The 20,394-nt window shown below is 42.6% G+C and overlaps 1 protein-coding gene across 2 annotated transcripts in view; it reads left to right on the top strand.

The window, feature by feature from the left end:
• Positions 1 to 20,394, top strand: part of KCTD16 (potassium channel tetramerization domain containing 16) — a 150,306-nt gene that overhangs the window by 187 nt on the left and 129,725 nt on the right. The window contains exons 1-2 of one of the 2 annotated variants that reach the window (XM_079967991.1): positions 1,881 to 2,638; positions 2,895 to 4,074. In XM_079967991.1, the coding sequence (XP_079824117.1) occupies positions 3,243 to 4,074 (832 nt within the window). In that variant the 5' untranslated portion in view covers positions 1,881 to 2,638; positions 2,895 to 3,242. Of the gene's footprint in view, positions 1 to 1,880; positions 2,639 to 2,894; positions 4,075 to 20,394 lie in introns of those variants that run through there. The other variant, XM_079967992.1, reaches the window with a different exon arrangement.

Below are 20,394 nucleotides of genomic sequence, written 5' to 3'. Positions count from 1 at the left end.
CAGGACTGTTATCTCTGGCTCGTGCTCTTTTTTTGGCTTGAGCCCAACATATCCTAGATGACCACAGAAGACAGTGGTTGCTTCTAGACTGCTGCTATTTTTTGGTGGGCTTGAATCACAGACCAGCAAATTTAGGTTACATATTAGAAGGTATGTTCTTAAAAAGTCTGCCATCATCTCATTTGGCCATGAGGTGGTGCTGTAAACATGCAAAATAAAACCAGCAGAAGGTTTTATTTTATTTTGCTGGAGCGAAATTATTACAGAGGCAACAGCAGATAAATATGTTATGGCCAAAGCAAGACTGAAGTTAAATGCAACTAAAAGTTTGTGTGTGTGTGTGTGTGTGTGTGTGTGTGTGCGCGTGTGCACATGTGTGTTGAATTTCCAGAATTTGCTGATCACTCTTAGCCATATGGTTATCAGTTTTGCTAGGACAGAGATCTATGTTTTTGAAGTCCCTGGTCAAGATTGTAAAGGTTTGAAATCTCAGCCCTATAAACCAGGCTGAAGCACCCAAATATATTGTAGCAGAACACCCAGTGAATGCTACCTGGTTGGCACTGATCCATCACAGGGCCTTTTGGGTGGTGCTTTCCTGTTTCTGGAATAACTTCCCTAGGAAGGTGTGTCTGTCTTGCTCATTATGAGCTTCAGGGAGAACTTAAAACATTCCTGTTTACCTGAGTGTTTGATAGGTGAAAGAAACTGTTCCTGGCAGCCATGAAACTATTATCCGTGAGAGCATGTGACTTTTGTACATGTTTTTAGTTGTGTTAAATGTTTTTAGATGTTTGAAATTGTTTTAACATGTTTTAAACGTGTCTCATCTTATTTATAAATGCATTGTTTTACCACTTTGGTGTTGTTTACCACCCTGGTTTCATTTGGGCAAAAAGGTGGGATAGAAAATTAATGAATTATCTTTCGTTGCTGTGTTTTCTGGAGCCCATACAAACATTTTGAGCCAGTGTGTGATTTGAGTGATCCCCCCCCCCCTTTTTTACAACAAATGTTTAGCTAACACATGTCAAATACACACTGTGTAATAAAGTTTTTGGAAGCTGCTTATAGACCTTGTTCAGAAAATGCCAAAGCCTTTAAGCAAATTACCTGGCAGCTTAATCCAATCCTTGTAACATCATCAGCAGTAACAGAATTAGCAACGACTTCATCCTTGAAAAGTGCAGAATATAAAATCTTGAATATCTGTGTTGAATTGCTGGATTCTCTGCACTTAAGTGGGTGCAGGCGCTACTGCTTTTAAAAGCACATTTTAGGACCCTACAGACTTCACAATGAAACTTGGTTACGGTGCTTTATCATTTGACTCTTTCTCTAACTTTTCGAGACCATTATTACTACTGCACGATGCCTCTTTCTGTTTGCTTTCCATTCCACCCCCTGATTTTTGGTTGCTCTGCTTGACAGATCCTGATGAGTTAATTTGTTGTAGAACGGGCGACATTTCCCTGTGTATGTGTGTGGGGAAATCAAAGCTTCGATTTGCATATTTGTGTCATTTAATTTGTACTGTGTGTCTTCGGGGGAGCAGAATCAAACCGTAAGGTTTCATTTTGCATCGCACCACAGAGCGACACAAGTTTATCAAGGCAGGAAAATGTGCAACAGGAACGTGTGTGTGTGTGTGTGTGTGTGTGTGAGAGAGAGAGAGAGAGAGAGAGAGAGAGCTGCGTTTAGAACAAGAGAGAACTTAAATACTCTCAGATACAGAGCTCTGCAAGGGACAAAATGTGGAACTGGTCCTTTTCACCCAGTGGCTGAAGCAGCATAAGCTTTCCTGGAGCCTCTCTGCTGGTTCAGGGGAGCTGCTTGTGGCAGCGTCACGTTGTGCTTCTCCTCCTGCAACTCGTTAAAAAATGAAGAGGGGAAACGAACTAGCGCGCGAGTCCCACCCCCTCCAGGTTGTTCGGCTTTCTCAAAGCCATATTCCTTTAAGATGATGTAATAGTCATTTCCCTGGATGGTTTCTTCCCTGCACTGCTGAAACAACAGCATCCGAACTGCACTGGGAACTGTGGAACCACCCAGCCCAGCAACCAGAGGCAGCAGCCTGGGTAGTGAAAGCAGAGAGCAAGCAGCTTCCCTGGGCATCCTTTTCCTCTCACCCACCCCCGCTCCACTCCACTTCAAACTGCTGCAGGCTTGTGCTCTCTCAACCTGGCTGGGAACATGGGAGGATCTCTGCCCTTCCTGATGGAGAGGGTACCACTGTGGGATGCCACTGAAACTGCCTTTCACTGCTCTTCACATTTTCTGGGCTTTCTGCAAGTCATCTGAAGCAAGGTCCTCCTCCTGAAATTCTCTCCTGTCCTAAAGAGTCCTGACCTGGGATTTATGCTGCTTTTGCCTCTCTCTCTCTTGGTCTCAGCTATTGTTGCACAGCTTCGTTTCTCTCCGATGCCCAGCCTGGTTAACTTTCCTGTGCAAGGGTTTTAACAGTTAAGTTCTGCCTGGATATTGCCAACTGAGCTGCTCTCTTCCCCGCAAACCCCAGTCCCTTTCCTGCTTTTGGATTTGCTTCTATACCAGATTCAACCCTGAGTGCTGATTTTCTTTGGGGTTGCTTAGGAAATGTCGCTTCCCTTTGCAGAAACTGTGCATTTGTGTAACCAAGGTAAGGCTCAATGCTTCTATCCCCTCATTTGCATAATCTAAATGAGATGCTTGTGCAAACCTGGAATGTGTTTTTTAAACCTCCTTCAACCTTTCTTTAAACTAAACAAAAATGATAGAGCAAGGTAAATATTCCCTTAAATAGGTTGTATGCTGAGCGTTCAAAACTCAACTGCTTTTTACTCTTTTAAAATAGTGTGGGTTTCCCCCCCATGCATAGAGGAATAATTCTTTCTCATTTTCTTTCTATTCAACAGGCTTGTGAATGATAAGGAAACGTGGCTTGATCCTACTGTTTGGGGCTTTGATGGAAGATCTGGTTATGTGATTGTCTTGTGTGAAGGGAGCCCTCTTCAATTCTCGTTATTTCTTTGTTTTTGTAAGGTTCAAGTCACCTTGTCAGTTTTTGTGATACCCATTTCTGGACAATTGGGAAATAAATCCTGTAACCTCATTTCTGTTTCCTGTTCCCCACCCACCCATCCATCCCAGTCTCCTTAAATGCTAGGAGACCCCTGGGGGAGTGGGTATAAGGAGCCTTCTTAAAACCTTGGATGTGAGTGCGAGTTCCCCCACAGCTTGTGGTTGGCTTGTTTAACAATATCATGGCCTTGAGTGGAAACTGCAGGACTTACCTCCCTCCCAGAGAGCAAGCAACAGCTGCACAATCCTACCCAGAGGTGATAGAGCTGAATGTGGGCGGCCAGGTTTATTTCACTCGCCTCTCAACTTTAACAGGCATTCCCCACACCCTGCTTTGGAAAATGTTCACCTCCAAGAGAGAGTCGGCCAACGATCTTGCAAAAGATTCCAAGGGAAGGATATTCATCGACAGAGATGGCTTCCTGTTCCGCTACATTTTGGACTATCTCAGGGACAAGCAAGTGGTCCTGCCTGACCATTTTCCAGAAAGAGGGAGGCTCAAAAGGGAAGCCGAGTACTTTCAGCTGCCAGACTTGGTTAAAATTCTGAGTCCGGATGAGATCAAGCAGAGTCCCGACGATTATTGCCATAGTGATTACGAGGAGGTTTCCCAAAGCAGTGACACGAGAATATGTGCCCCGTCATCACTTATGCCCTCGGATCGAAAGTGGGGCTTCATAACTATTGGCTACCGGGGGTCGTGCACCATGGGTCGGGAGACCCAAGCAGATGCTAAGTTCAGGAGGGTCCCACGGATTTTGGTTTGCGGCAGGATTGCTCTAGTCAAAGAAGTTTTTGGAGAAAGTTTGAATGAGAGCAGGGACCCAGACCGGGCTCCCGACAGATACACCTCCAGGTTCTACCTGAAGTTCAGGCACCTGGAAAGGGCTTTTGATATGTTGTCAGAATGTGGATTCCACATGGTGGCCTGCAATTCTTCAGTCACGGCTTCTTTTGTCAATCAATACACTGATGACAAAGTTTGGTCCAGCTACACGGAATACGTCTTTTATCGTAAGTACATCTGCTGTGGCGACTGTTTGGGTTTGATGCATGCTGGAAGTCTGTTTCCTTTGGTAGCTGGGTTGTTATCCTGACTTGATCAAGCCTCTGTGTCCTTTCTGCGAACTGAAATTTCATTCTGAATCGGGATGCAAAGGGGGTATTTAGTGCAAGTCTTTTGAGCATACACTGGTGGTGAATTCAGTGGTATGGTCTTGGCTAGGGGGCAGCACAGACTGCTGGAATTTCCTCCCTTCTCTGCTCCTATGACAGACATTCACACACGCACACAAACATGCAGAGATGCATCTATCCCGCCATAGTTAACCAGCAGTTTAACTATCTTGTGTGCATTTTGAGTGCTCATTCAAAATAGGCGAAAAGGCGCTGCTGATTTAGTGATAGAAACTGTACAATGGTAATAGGTGTTTGGTAATAATCACACACCGCCAGCCAAGCCATCTAGGAATAAAGCTGATATGCTTATATGCAGAGAAGGAAAAGTGAAATCTACTCATCCTAGCTCTTTTTCAGCAGGGGTCTTTTTCATAGACAAGGTCTATATGTTGAAATAGACAGTGGATGCCTAAGAATGAGTATACTGCATCTTGCTATGGTAACTGATTTAACTGGATAATTTTACTCTGCTGTCTGGAATCTCATCAGAGGATTGGATTCAGATCTGAAGCTTTGGCATTGTATAGGGAACACTTTTGTCTGGTCACACCAGGGTAGTTTTGCTTCCGTAAATTATTATATAAAAGGCCTTGTCTGATCTTCAATGTGTGTGGCTGCAGTATTTTATTGTGATTTTACTTCAAAAAGGAGAAGGATCAACTGGTTCATTATCACAACCAGGTTTTTCCTGTCCCCTTCAAATGTGTTTTGTGAAGACAAATGTGAAGTAGAGGTGTCTTATCTAACTGACTTGCTGCACTTTGCATAACTAGCTAGGGAAGACGATTATGAGGGTTGATGTTGAAAAGTAGTGCAGAAAATTGAGAGAAGGCTTAGTAATAGATGCAAATACTCAAATTTAAGGCATTATGTGAGCATCCAGTCTGAGATGCATACGTTGGGAGCCTGTATCTTGTGTTTATGATATAAATGAAATTGTTAATACGCCCAGGTATTAATTAATTTCAAAACAATTCTTCCTAAGATAAAACACTGACTTATTGAAAATAATAATGGGAGAAATAAGGAATTGGTATGATTGTTATTATCGATAGTTGCTTTGCTTTGGCAAAATAACGATCCAGAAAGTTGCTGGAGTTCTTAGTTGCTTCTTTGTCCAAAGTTTAGGATTGAAGTTAGAGTCTGATTAAAATTACATCAGAGATTACTAGTATTTCATAGTTGATGTAATTCACACTCAGTGCATTAGTTCCTAACTTTTCTTTTGGCCTGCATGTTTGTTGTCATGAAGAAATAACTTTTTGAAAGCAGACACAAGTTGAAAGAGGAAACTATTAAGGCTCGACCTTAAATCCCTACTCTTTTTTTAAAAAAACTTTTGTTAATTCCCCCACCCCCACCCAGCACACTCCCAAGTTACAATCAATGGTCATATGACAGATATAAAAGAAAAGAGAAACAGAAAGAAAATAAAATACAGCAAAGAAGGTTCCTCCTGAAGATATATGAGGAAATGACATGTAAAACTGCTCTTGAGACTATGTAATTTAATTATTTAATGCATTTTATACTGCTTATCAGGCAGAGCTCACAAAGAAATTTCCCTCTACTCTCTCTTGGGAAATGTAGCACCTTTCCAATTATCATGATCCACTGATGAGTTTTTCTACCTTCCCTTCTCACTTGCCCAGTGCAAGCAGCTGAGCCAACCTCTGGCACAGCCATCCTTGGATCTGAGAGCTGGCCCAACCCACTGAACATGCTAAAACAAAGCAACACACCCAAACACCCTAATGGTGTTTCTATAATTGATGGGAACAGTTGCAACAGTTCCTAGCCTATGAACAGGTTCCATTTGCTTATGGTGTCTTGTTGATCCGAGAAGAGGCAGCTGGGGCTCAAATCGTTGCATAAATGTTGGGTAGGGTAGACTTAGATATCCAAGGAGGCTTGGGGTTTGCCAGAGCTAAGGCGTCTTGAACCATCACTGTGTCTCACGGTGAAGTGTGACACAGCCAAGATATGGATGATGCCTTTATGATTTGTTTGCTATCATACTGCTGATGGTGCTATTCTAATTCTTTCTGGTTAGAACCAAGTGAAAAACCAAGGGTGGTGCCCAACAAACTGATTCAGTTCCTGGAAAAACTTCGGACGGTGCAATGGAACTTCTCCCTCCCCTTTCCCTGTGGGCCCTCTGCAACCTTCTTGAAAATTTATCCAAAGGATTGGGAGAACCCCCACAAAGATTTGAAAGGCATGTGGGGAGAGGAGAAGCAGGGGAACTTCCACTGCATAGTCATAAGCCCTTGTGTTAATGGACCTCCCTTATTGGCTGACTCCCCCAAGGTCTCTCTCCTTCAATATATATTTTAACCCCATGCCTTATTCATAAGCCAAAGTTTGTCTCATTTGCCAGCCTGTATGCCTTGATCGAACCTTCAGCTCAACCTATTTATTAGATCTTCTGCATAGATTCCTCATTATGTGTACCATTCTTGATAAACATATTTTGTACTGGATATCTTCAAACTATGGCCAGCCAACTTTCTTTATTTGTTAGCAGGTGGGACTACTTTGTTAGCTTTTATCAGCCGTTGGAATTCTAGATTTGTATCCAAAATTTATCAAATGAGGTGTGTCTGTCTTAAGTGAATTGAAAAACTACATTTGTATGATGCTCTGAAGAAAGTTTTGGCACTATCTAAAGGTGTAGATATGGCTCACCCAAGTGGCAAGGAAATGCACAATTTGACAGGCAGGTTTAAAAATGTTTTGATGTGATATGCAAGCTACCAGATTCCATGCAGATGGCTTGTAACTCCACCACCCATTCTTTATGGTGCATGAGAGACTATTAAAGGTAAAGGTAAAGGACCCCTGACAATTAAGTCCAGTCTCATATGACTATGGGGTTGCAGTGCTCATTTCGCTTTATTGGCCGAGGGAGTCGACGTTTGTCCACAGACAGTTTTTCCAGGTCATATGGCCAGCATGACTAAGCCGCTTCTGGCAAAGCCAGAAATGCCGTTTACCTTCCTGCCGGGGCGGTACCTATTTATCTACTTGCACTTTGACATGCTTTCGAACTGCTAGGTTGGCAGGAGCTGGGACAGAGCAACAGGAGCTCACTCCATCTCAGGGATTTGAACCACCAACCTTCCGATCGGCAAGCCCAAGGTTCAGTGGTTTACACCACAGCACCACCCGCGTCCCTTGAGAGACTATTACCTTTGCTTAAACTAGATGTACCTCAGTTGACAAATCTTGTACACGCATGAACACAGCCTCCCCCACCTCCTCTACATTCAGGGATTCCCTTTCTTTCTGACCCATGTCTGAAATCTTATGTTCATTTGCCTCTTTACAATATTGGTAAAATCAGATAGGACATTTCTTCAATAAATCAGCAGCAAAGCCGTTGGGCTCCTTATATTCAGCATGCTGGGGACAGTTGTGTCCACTCCATTCAGGGGATCCAAGCTGGTGGTCTGCTCTTACCTCAGTAGCTGTTAACTAATAGATCTGGCTCCTTACAAGTCAGATCCTGGCTCCAAGAAGCACCCATGAGGAGGAAGACCACTGGTGCAAGCCACAGAGTTGCTGAACCCAGCCTCAAAGCTCCCCAACTGGGAGATAGCACCGCTTGTGCCATATCATCATCATGAGCTGGTCTCCTTGCTTCACATCTCCTGGCACTTTCTCAACAGCGTATACAGCAAGCAAGATGGGAGCTGACTGAGATGTGACCAAATGCAAGGCTCTGAGGCAGAGACCAAACCAACAGGCTTGAACTCATTTTTTTTTTTTTTTAATGTAAAGATCAGGGAACTGAGACATTACCTGGCCTGATCTCATCACTGCCCAGTTATTTTCTTGAAGGTTTGAGGTCTAACTGGGCACCCTGTAGTTCAAAGATGGGGAAGATTTGGCTCTCCAGACGTTGTTGAGCTCCAGCTCCCAGCAGCCCTAGCTAGCATGGCCAATGATAAGGGATGGTGGGAAGTGTAGTCCAGCAACATCTTAAAGGCTGCAGGGTCCCCCTCCCTGTAGTGCAGTAGTTCCTTCCTCTGATCAGTTCTCAGTGGTGGTTGATGCGCTGAATCCACACCTAACATCTCTCCCAGTTCAGGACCCTTTCTGTGGATTCGCATGTTAGCATTCACTCAGATTGCTTCTCCCAGGGTAAAGCTGGCAAAATGCTTGTGGGAGTCATTATAATGACTGTTTGTGGTATTCAGTGGCTATTGCGTAGTGATACCTTGCTCTTCAAAAAGGAAGCCCTTGTCTTAAGAATGTTGATTCTGTTTATCATTGCTTCATTGTATTTACCAGTTTGAAACAGCTAGCCAAAATCCGAAATGCAAATTTGCCTTATGCAAATGCACCTTATGCAGGTGATTTGAGCAGTTGCTGTAGTGATGACAATAATTTATATCATACGTGCTATGTAACAATGTATGACTCTGATGGGAGACAGCAATTATATAGATGCATGCACACACTCTTTTCTTGGATGTTTTAATATGAGAATGTTGGCAATCCACACCGAAAGTCTAGAGTGGTCAGAGATCCTTCACATCAAATTCCTAAAATTCTCTTTTTCAAAAACTCTCAGGACCAATAAAACTTGACAGCTGGTTTTCCGATGGGACATTCCAGCTTCTTTGCAGCTGTATAACCATAATTATTTAATTAGAAGCTGCCAACTGTGCCTATATAAGCATTAATTCATCAAGCTGTTGTGCTGGGGTTAATGGGCCGAAACAGTGGGAGGTATTCTGAAGCAACTAGTTAGCTACATGCAAAGATGTTCTGTGCTGATCAGCTTAAATACCTCCTGTGCACACACACATGCATGCACGCACACACACACACACACAGAGAGAGAGAGAGAGAGAGAGAGAGAGAGAGAAAACAACAACACAGGGAGCTTGGAAAGCCGATGCAAAGATTTCATAGTTTCAAAAGGCGGTGAGACAAGCTGCTGTAATTCTTATATTTCAGATCCTTTGCTGATTAAGCCATTGGTGATGTTATTATTTTTTAAGCCAGCAATGTTGCACACTTCTATCAACCTATTTCAAAGTATCCATTTGGATTAAAGGAAAATACAATGGAAAGGTGGATTAATTCAGTTTTAATAGTGCCAGAGTATTTAACAGCATCTCAGATGAGTGGCATAGATAGATTGATACTGGCTTTTAAAAAAATGGCTGATAGATGTAGGCGTCCAAAATTCTAGTGGGAGATTCATTTTTCACTTTGCACTTTCAGGAGCCAATGAAGGCAGCCAGCACAGCAAAACAGTTTCTGTTTTGCTGGGTGAGTGGGGATAGTGGAGCTGAAGAGCAAAAGACTAGGATGACAATGCAACGTGTGTGTTCAGCACAGCTGGGCTGTGCTCCAACTTTAAACTAGGCCAGCACAAGAGGGAATTTGGAAGCAAGCTGTGTGCCTTGGTGTATGCTGGGTCCATTATTTAACAGATCCAGGGATTACAGGCTCTTTGTGTGGTGTCTGTTGGAATAAAAGCCTGCTCAGAGGATGAGTTGCCAGTCAAAATGGAACACAGGCTCCAGCATTCTGTTGGTGTGGCAATTTCCCAAAGTGCCCCTCCCCTGTCACCTGTGGTTAATCTGAATGTGTGGCTGGGTGAACCTTCCTCTTTCCTCTGTTAGTTGTCCTGTCCCTTTCCAACCCATTCCTTGTCAACTGTTGCATTGCCCCATGGTCAGTCCTCAGCTGGTCCATGCTGTGTGAAGGAAAGACAAAGTAGGCTTTACCAGATACTAGGCAGCTCCCAACCATTTTCCTCAGTGGCCAATCCTTAGTCAGTCCTTGGGGGCTCGATGATGGCTGTGCAGGTATGAGGAGGCCCTGCTCAAAGTGTCCCCTGGTGTGGCCTTTGCTCCATCAATGGATTTACATGGCTCTGGAAACAGTGTCCATAGCAATGCTCTGAAGAGCACTGGACAGCTGGGTCCAGTTACAATCTTAATTTCCCACAATGCAGTGACACTATATTGGGAGAACTGGGGGAAATTACAGTGCTAATGAGAGAAGCTGTCTGGTGCTTCTCAGATGCAGCCGTGGGGTGGGGAATTAAAAGTGGGCAGGCTGACAATAGTGGTGGGCCCCATTGGGGTAAGGGGAACTGGCAGCTGTTTAAGGATGTCAAGTGCTGATGCTGATCCTGGGTATGGATGATAATTATGGGCTGTATCCAAATAAGTTCTACTCAGGGTAGACTCATTGGCTAGGATTCAAATAATGATTACCATCTGTGGAAGCACTGCTTGTGCAATGGGGCTTCCCCTCTCTCCTCCCCCTGCACCTCTCCATTGACTGGGGGTGGGATGGGAGAACTCCTGGAACAGTGCATGGGGGAAGGAGAGGGTTGATCGTTCTGCCTGGCAAGCCATAGTACTTGCCCTGATGGATTGATCCCCTTGGCACAGTGTTGAATTCTTCCCTCTGAAATTAGTGGGCCTAAGTTAGTTGAATCCATTAATTTCAATGGGTCTGCTGTGAGTAGGACTAACTTTGGATAAAACCCTATAGCATTTGTGTGACCCACACTGTGCGTCTACAAATGTTATACAAATGGTGTGAGGCACAGTTACATAAAGGCTCTGGCAACATATGGATCAGCCCTCAGACTTTACAGCTTCTTCTTTGACTTTTTCTGTAAATGTGGCAAATATACTGCCATGACATCCATGCTTAGAAAGAACACATTTTTGTATTGTTTCAACATTGGACCCTTTTAAAATGTAATGAAACAGGCTCTCCATCTTTCATCTCTCTGTCTGCCTTTTTCAGCTCCACCCAGTTGTTTTATTTTGCTCAAATGCAGCAGTATACTATGGAGAACATTAAATATGTTTTCCTTTGTATTAAGTAGCATACATATGTACTTATTGAAAATGCTGTGTTTTCCCTTGGGGAATGTGGCAATGCTATATAAAGATGTAGCAACGCTGCAATTTTAAAGCAATGCTGCCTTCTATAAAGCAGACCATTGGGCTTTGGGTGACAAATAAAGAATTCAATAAATGCCCATAGCTGACTCAACAGTGGCTTATCTTTCATGGCCCCATTTTACACCACCACCCTAATTATGTCAGCCTTACTGAATTCAATGGAGCTTACTCCCTGGTAAGTGGGGTTGGATTGGCAGCCTTAGTTATCCATTGCCTTTCATGCTTCCTGAATGTTGTGATGCATATCTTTGCTCAAAAAAGAGGTTGCTTTAGGCTACTCTGCATTTTGCAGCACTCGGGAAAGTGGAAATGAAACTATGCAAACAGATATAAATGATAGATGTTGGGAAATGGCTGGAAAAAAGACTGGGTAGAGGTATTAACGCTCCAGGTTAAGGTAATGACAGCTGGGAGGTACTGAGCTAGATCCAATATTACCCATTTACATAATGAGTTCAGATATACCTCCAAATGAATGTGCCCGTTATTCTTAGAGATATTTTTCCAAAGTCTGAACAAGTATGAAAGTTTCCTCCTTCTTTTTTAATTTGAGAGTATTATGCAAATTTCCTTAAGGCTTGCCTTGCCTTCATAACCACACATATAAAGCATCTTGGGTAACTGTAATGTTCAAAGGAAACTTTGAGACATCCATAGCAAAATGACTGTAGGCTGAAAATTAATTGACAGGCTTTGTGAGCCTTCGAGTCATTGGCTGCTTTCATTCATTATGCTTTCCCTGTGGGTTGTGGCCTGATTTTTCACCTTACCATTTTGACAAAGCACTGTTTGGTTTATTCATTCTGCTGTTAAAGTCTGTTATGAATATTAAGAGATAGTTATGGGGTACTCATCAAATTATACGTGTTTAAATGAACGTATGCTATTTGATAGGGGCTGGTATTTGAGAAAATGTGTGCAATAATTGGTGCCTACTTAGAATTCAGATTTATGACCTTTAAACAACAGATGCGAAGGAAATCCCAAGGGTATATCCGGATGGCATACTTTACCTAAGATTAATTTAACCAACCAAAACATGTCACCATTTCTATTTGAACAAAGCCTGAGACAGCATTTAATTAGTAAGTGCATTTTAAATTCATATACATACAGTGTGACTAGAATGGTAACATGTAGCGCCACCACCACAAAATGCTTGCTGAGGTGGAGTTTGTTTGTAACAGGAACAGCATCGCTGTGTTGTCAGCATAATGTCATGATCTCTGAGAGAAATGACAAAAGAGTCTCATGGCACCTTAAATTGATTGTGGCATGGGCTTCTAGGGTCAAGATGGGTTCATCACACGCATGCCTGGAAAACTGGTAGGAAAAAATAAGTATGGATATTGTGTAGGATGGGAAACCTTCAGCCCAAGGGTCAAATCAGGCCTGTCAAGCAGACCAGTTTGACCCCCATGACCATTTTCTGCCATTGTCACTCACCTGACATCACGTATTATAGTAGAATTAAAGATGGGTTTGCAGGTGGTATTTCTGACTGGACTGTATAACTGTGTCAATACCATTTACTTTTTTTTGTAAAAGATGCAGACTGGAGTGTTTTAATTTATTGTTTATTGTTGTATGTTATACTTCAATACTATCTGTCTGTCTATCTGTAATTGCCCAGTAAAGTTAAAAGGCAAGGAAAATATAAGAGAGAGACTACAGGCCTGAGTCAATTAGGTATGTCTCATTCCCAGTGATATATTAAAGCCAGGGTGCACAACTCAAACAGCTCTGAGGGCAACTTTCATTTACTCAAGAAGGATACATCAATACATTAACTGCAGAAGAGCATTATCTCACATATTTACCCAAAGTAAATATGTAGTCCAGCTAGAGCAAGGCCAGTGTATGGCTGACACAAATCTTCCCTGTAAAATTAGGCTTCAGGAGAAGCACACATACAAAAATCCCTCCTTTATTCTTTCATATATTTTTTGGACTTTGACTGTGGTTGTTCACAGCCACAACGATCCATTTTGCTTGCAGTGTGGGGATGCTTGCCTTGGCTCCAGCACTGTGCTGTGAAGCAGCAATATAGCGTGGAATGACAGGGAACGCGGCTTGGGCTGGCCTGACTATTAGGCACAGTGAAGCAACTGCCTCAGGCAGCAAATGCTGGAAGGGGGCAGCATTCCCCTCTCCTGGAGTACAGAGGTATGTGTGGTGCTTGGTTTGTCCGAAATACCCTAAACTGGAGTGCTGGCCTCAGGGCCCCTGAAAGACTTCCTGTTGTCATTGTTGAAGTAATATTCAGCTGCTGCTCTAGTTGTCTTATATGTGGAATGGGGGAAGTGCCATTTTGCTTCAGGCAACAAGATGTCATGAGCTGAGCCATGTATGACTGGCTTCTGTTGACATCAATGGGACTCAGTGCTCACTGGTCAATTTTTGCGCCCTGGTCAATTTCAGTCCCCCCTGCCCCTTTTACAGTCTTAAGTTCACTTCTCCACATTTCAACATCAGTTTTTGAATTTTGTTTAAGTCCCCCTGAAAATTTATTCACATTTTAGTGTGAATATTTCCGCATATACACATGTTTGTATGCAAATTTGCATGTTACATACATTTTCCCAAAGCAATTTCCCCTAATATAATAATCGTTTGTATGTTATTTTCATGAATTTTTATGTGCCGTTTTAAATGTACCCTGGCATGTGCAATTTTGTACACATCACATGGCTGGGGAACCGCACTGCAAAAATCAGAGAAGTGTGAATTCTGAAAGATGGTTGTGTTCCTGTTTGCCTGTTGTTTTGGAAAATTCAGATTCAGTAGGTTCATCTTTAAATGCAAACTGGGCTTATCTAATTTCTCCCCCATCCATAGTTCATTCTGCACGCAGTGAAATCTTGAAAAATACCATTCATATTCATTACTGTTTCTGATGTGGAGTGTTCTCGTGGGGAGGTCACTACTGCATTGTTCAGCACCCAGATAGAAGCGTCTTAAGATCTGCCCCTTCCTTAATAGCGCCACAGTATTATTTAATGGCAAAGCACATTTTAAAAAGTTCCAGCACTGCACAATGAAATATACAAAATGAACTGCTGATTGTTCCAAAATTTAATGATCTCTCATGAGAGCTGGAGTTCTGAAGTACGCAGAGTGGGTAGGAGGAAGAGTGGGAGGGAGGAAGTTCAAATGCTGTTGGATTTATGCAGTTCTCGAGTGCAAGACAGACTGTGAACAGGATGGGGATGGATAGAACCGAAACACTGTCCTTATAGAGGGCAGATGTTCCCTTAAGCAGAGAGGAAATCTTCATTTCCCATGTTCTTACATCCACATTAAGTGCTAGATGGAAGGGAATGTTCACTAAGATCAGACTGGCTGGTCTGGGTATTTTGCCTTCTCAGTGGTTTGTATTGTTTGTGCCATTTGGAGCTTTGAGCTGGCCATTTTGTCTAGTGGAGTTGCTTTCTGCTTCTGGGACACAGGCACATTTCACACAGTCTCTGGAATGGTCCTCCATATATGTGTGGCAAGGCAGGAGTGCTCCTGTGTCCCTACCATGTGTAACATTGCTTCTGCTTTGGGCTGTAAAGAAGGGGGGGGGGAGGAAAAAAACCACACCAATGCAGCGCCAAGGGGGGTCTGCAGGGCACCGCAGTTATGATGCAATGCATGAGCAGAGTGGAAGGCAAGAAGTGGGGTGCCTAATTTTGGCCTTGCACAGGGCACCGTTGAAATTTGAAAGACCCAAGTCCACCCCTGTTATGATTCTAAGCTGAAAGCCAGTGTGATATAGTGGACAGAGTGTTGCATTTTGACCACGGAGACCTGGCTTCAAATCCCTCATCAACCATAAGGCTTTCTAAGTAGTCACTGTTTCTCAGGTATCCTATCTCACAAGGCTGTGGTGACATTAAAATTGGATAAAATATTAATAATCCTTATTTCTTTGGGGCAATGGCAGAATATAAATAGGATAATAGGCGCACACTCTTTTCGTAGCAGCTCTTCCAAACATTGCTTTCTCCCAAGGATGGGGAACCTGCCACTCTCCAGATGTTGTTGGACTCAAGCTCCCATGAGCCCCAGCCAGCATGGCCAATGGTCAGGTGTGGTGGGAGTTGTGGTTCAACATCTGGAGGGCCAAAAGATCTCCATCACTGGGGGATCATATGCATGCCACAAAGATCCCTTCTTGACTGGCAGCTAAAAAGAAAAACAATCTCTCCTCTAACTGTTAATTGGATAAGGCTTGATGTTAGCCGGGATTTACCAGGATGCAATGACGATGAGGACTCTGTGGGTGCCATTGAATCAAATTTAAAAATGCATGCAAATTACAAATAACCAACTGCGGCATAGTATAACAGCCTGTCTTATACTGAGCAAAACCACTGGTCTATGTAGCTCAGTATTGTCTACACTGATTGGCAGAGTGTCTCTCAGGTCTACCTGGAGATGGTGGGAACCAAATCAGTGACATTCTGCATACAAAGGAGATGTTCTATCAGTGAACTACAACTTGAGTAACTATAGAGCTCCTTTATGCAAACTTGTAGTAAGTGGGGCTTAACACTGGGCATTCTGAGTAGATCTTGCTGAGGGAAATTAAAGATGCAGGTGAATGGCTGACTGATTGACTTGTTATTTTGCATGTTCTCCTCAGGCTGAACAACCATCTGTTCTTTGGTGCTCTTTCTAGTCTAATAAGTTTAGGGTTTTTAAAAATAAAAGGTTAGTTTGTTTAGTGCAGTTCTGCTTAAAAGAATTAAAATGGGGGAGGAATTGGGGACAACAGAGGACGAGAACATGGGTGTTCTTATTCTGAACTTGCAGCTGACACAAAAGTAGCACCAGCGATAAATTCCTTTACTTGTTCTAGTTATATAACACACACCACAAATACACATATGGACTTGAAGAGTTCAAAAATGCTCTTGAAGACTGAGAGTGCAGAAATGTTCTAACATGCTTGCACTAGCAGAACTGATTATTTTGGAACTTCATCTTAGGCTCTTCTTAAAAACAGCCAAGCCATTCATATTCTTGCCTTTGCTAAAGGCAATATGATATTTGGACTGGGCTCTTTTTGGCTCAGGAAACCAACTTCATGTGACTTAATTAATGGATCATATTGTAGGAGGTGATGAGGAACAGTTAGAAGAATGCCAACAGATTCTTAAATGTGTCTTCCTTCAAAAGCTTTTTGTCATTTGCATCCCGTCCACTCTGCCCCCTAAGCCATTATGTCCACCAACCAAACAAGCAGATGCGAAGACTCTAGCCTGTTCACAGGCCTGTCTATCAGGTATCGAACAATATGAGGATGGTGTTACCTAGCAATGACCCTTCTTGTGTCTTCTCACTCCTCCTAAATTGGTTACAAACAGGAATAGAGAGAGCTGTTGCTAGTCAATTTTTCCACCCTCCGTGTGGAATTCCGTGCAGATTTTCCTTAATGCTGCTGATCTACAGCAGCACCACTACTCACTGCTTGTGGGGTGAGTTGGTGTGGACGCCAGCAATTCCACATGGAATTCCTGATTCCTATAATGAGTCTTGGAATTAGAAGGGAGTAGGAAAAGGGAGGCGAATGTGGCGCAAAAATTGGATTATTTTTTTTAAAAAATAACCAATCAAAATAAATGGATCATTCTGTAAAAAGCAAAATTTCCAACAGTCCTATTTTTTTCAAAAGAGAGCAATCCAAAGCAGCCTGGGCAGCATGCAACCCAGATTAAAGTCCCTGAACAGGATCAGGGATGGTGCTCCAAAGGGTGCTTGCAGGCCTTGCAAGTTCTCCCTTTGGCCATAGTGACATGCAGAACAAATCTCTACCAGGGTCTAGATCTGCTGTAAGCTCATCTCTAGCAATGTGCTGTAGCAGGTGCTAAATGTTGTTGCCTTTACAGTTCCAAATGCCTGGCTGGCATCAACAGCCGGCATACTCAGGCAGCTGCCAAGGACTGCACCGCTTGGCATGGGCTACTGGTGCTGATGCCTACCCTGACTGGGCTCTCCCCCAATGTGGATACTGCTGTGCAGATTTTCCTTAATGCTGCTGATCTACAGCAGCAGCAGTACTCATTGCTTGTGGGGTGAGTGGGTGTGGACGCCAGCAATTCCACCACAGAGAATCATCAGAGGCATTAATGCCAAGGACCCACTCAGTCCTGGCCCCAAACCTGGGTAGTCATAAAGGTAACAGTCACATTAGCGTTCTAATAGTAACATATTTTAAAAACTTAAACGCATCTTCTCATGACATGCTAACAAGTTTAAGTTCTCAGCCGCTGGTTATAGTTAACGGCTGAGGTCCCTGTGAATACAAACCATCCTTTTAGAGTGCTTTTCCTAGCCTGTTTGCAATTTACCGCTGAAGGTTAGTCATATAAAGTGGCTTTTCATGTGTAAACTTTAAACCTGACGTGGATGTGAAAACGGCACAGCAATAGCTGACAAACAGCCTGAGGAGGGTGGTTCTTACGCTACTAATGTTGGATCTCCCCCCTCCCCAAGACTTCGACTGAATCTGCCATCATACAAAATGATCGTCAAGTTTTAGATACTTGCTGATTAGCTGTGGGGGATATATACAGTATATATTACGATGACTTACTGAGTGCACCTTAGCATGGTTGGTGGGGGTGGCAAGGCTGGAGTAGCTGACTGAGTAGCCAAGCTGATGAAGTGAATGTTGAACTTAGCTCTCTCCCAGCACTTGAGAGACCCTTTTTGTAGCAGACTGAAGCCACGAACTCATACAGTGCTTTCTTCGGGGCAGTGGAGTGTATGGATGTCTCTTTGCCACTTCAGAGTTCCTGAGGAGAAAGCACTTAGCACTACAAGGTACATCTTGGCTTTTAAAGCAGAGAGGTGCGCGGAAGCCATGACAAATGGCATTGGGATGGAATCCAGCAGGCAGAAAGGGTGTACAATCACTTCACAAGCACCATTTCAGCTTTCATTTAAAGGGGAAGTTTTCATTTAGAATTAGCCACTATCGGTGCGTTGTTGAGAGATACCACTGAATCACCAGCATTTCTAAGTGGTGTACATGAAAATAAAGCATGCAGGGAATAAAACAATTTAAAAGTAATCATAAACAGCAGCTTACCATCTTCCACTCCAGTTCTTAAAAAAGTTGTTTGTAAGCTTATACCATAAATGGAGATACAAAGGTATCTTGGTTCTCAAACTTAATCCGTTCCGGAAGTCCGTTCCAAAACCAAAGCATTCTAAAACCAAGATGTGCTTTCCCATAGAAAGTAATGCAAAATGGATTAATCCATTTCAGACTTTTAAAAATAACCCCTAAAACAGCAATTTAACATGAATTTTACTATCTAATAAAACCATTGGTTCATAAAATGAAAGCAATAATGTATTGCAGCCACACAATCAATCAATAGCTGAAATGGGTTCCACACAGTCACAAAAACAAAACAAAAAAGCCGCAAAAACAAAAATGCAAAATAAATAGCAAAAACAGACAGACCTCAGCGTAACACTCAAAATGGAAGTGTGGCACTCAAATTGGAAGCATAACACTCAAAACAGAGCACTTTTGGCTTCTGAAAAATGTTTGCAAACTTCTGGGTTTGCAGTGTTTGGGTTCCAAGTTGTTTGAGTACCAAGGCATTTGAGAACCAAGGTACCACTGTATCACCATTTAATATTTTTCAAAGCAAAAAAAGACATCACAGAGTATTTTCATGAATGCATAGCACAAAGCAATCTTCATCTTGATTTCACAACTCTATGACATTATTCCTCTGTACAAGTTTAGTTTTTTGTGTCAGGGAGATTCACAGCAAATAAGAATTGCATTTTTGGGATTTATATGCTAGCTATTCTCTTCCCTAAAGCTCTCGGTTTTAAGAGCATGTTGCATTTATTTTATGTAACATATTTTAATACTGCCTTTCTAAAGCAGTGTACTAAAGGCACAAAGAGAAACCTAAGCCCACAAAATGGATGAGACAGGAGAGCGGAAATGGTTTCAGCAACTCAACTTTGGAAAGTGCAGCTGAATAGATCTGTCTTTCAGAGGGCGAGAGCATTCCAGGGTTCCCAAACTATTTATTTGTTATTTTATTTATTTCATTGATTTATATATCATTTAATCACACACTTCTCTAAGCTGTGTACAGGGAGCTCAATGCAATGAAACTAAATATGAATTAAAACAATAAAATCAGAAATCCTGCCAGAAGGGGAAAAAAATTATTCACTAAGCACCAAAAGCACCAAAACACAGAAGGGCTCTGCCTGACCTCAACTGGGAGGGAGTTTCATAAAATTGGCTCCATGTTATTAAATGCATGGCTGCTGGTGGATATGAGATGTGCACCAGATGAGAAAGCAACAGTATTTTGGTGTGAGGTTTTGAGTTTTTTTTTTCACAGCTCTAAATGTGTGATGTCCATGTGAACCTTGATGGAAACTGAATGAAAGCAGTTTCTAAAGAACCATTGCAAAACGAACAGATCCATTTTCACACAAAACTGAAGAGGACGGCTTGGGCTGTGGTTTTGAAAGGCCACTGCAAGATCAAGCTGAGCAACTGAGATCATGGGTGGCTTTTTCAGATTGCCCTCATTGTACAATCTTTTCAAAAGCGACTCATTGTAAACCAGTGTCATCTTTAGGAGAAAATGCTCACATCTGGAATTCATTACAGACTATATCCCTCATCAAAGCTGGACAGCTTTTTGTCTTGCTGTGTGAACTTCTCAGGACTAGCTTTAGAAAGGATGCTTGGATTAGGGGTGGAAAAAAGAGGCATGATTTTTGCGATGTTTTCAAATGACGAAGAAATTGCTTTTGTTACAAATGGCATACAAAGCTCTGCTTTATCCCACTTTGATTGGGATTGCTTTTTGTGCCTTGAACTCCTTGAATCTGAAGATAGCATGATTGTCTCAAGATGTTTTGGCTCCCATCATCCCTGAGCATTGGCCATGCTGAGTGGCATCATTGGGAGTTGTAGTAAAAAAAATAATCTGGAGGGAAGTCTGCTATAATGTATTAACAATTGCATTTCTGTGTCTGTATACACATGTGGTGAAAACTTGGTTCCAGCCATGGCTTCCTAATAAATGCACACTATAAAATAGGCATGTTGAACTTCCTTGGTGATATGGTGGTGTGTATATTGGAAATGGTCATGCATATGGTAACACTGATTGTTTTCTTGTTCATTTACTCCTTCCTTTTGCAAGTGACTGTCAGTTCATGGGAG

Source organism: Podarcis cretensis (genome assembly GCF_951804945.1).
Source record: "Podarcis cretensis genome assembly, chromosome: 2".
NCBI lineage: Eukaryota > Metazoa > Chordata > Lepidosauria > Squamata > Lacertidae > Podarcis > Podarcis cretensis.
Note: the sequence above shows the minus strand (reverse complement) of the source record. Positions and strands in the feature narration are given on the sequence as shown.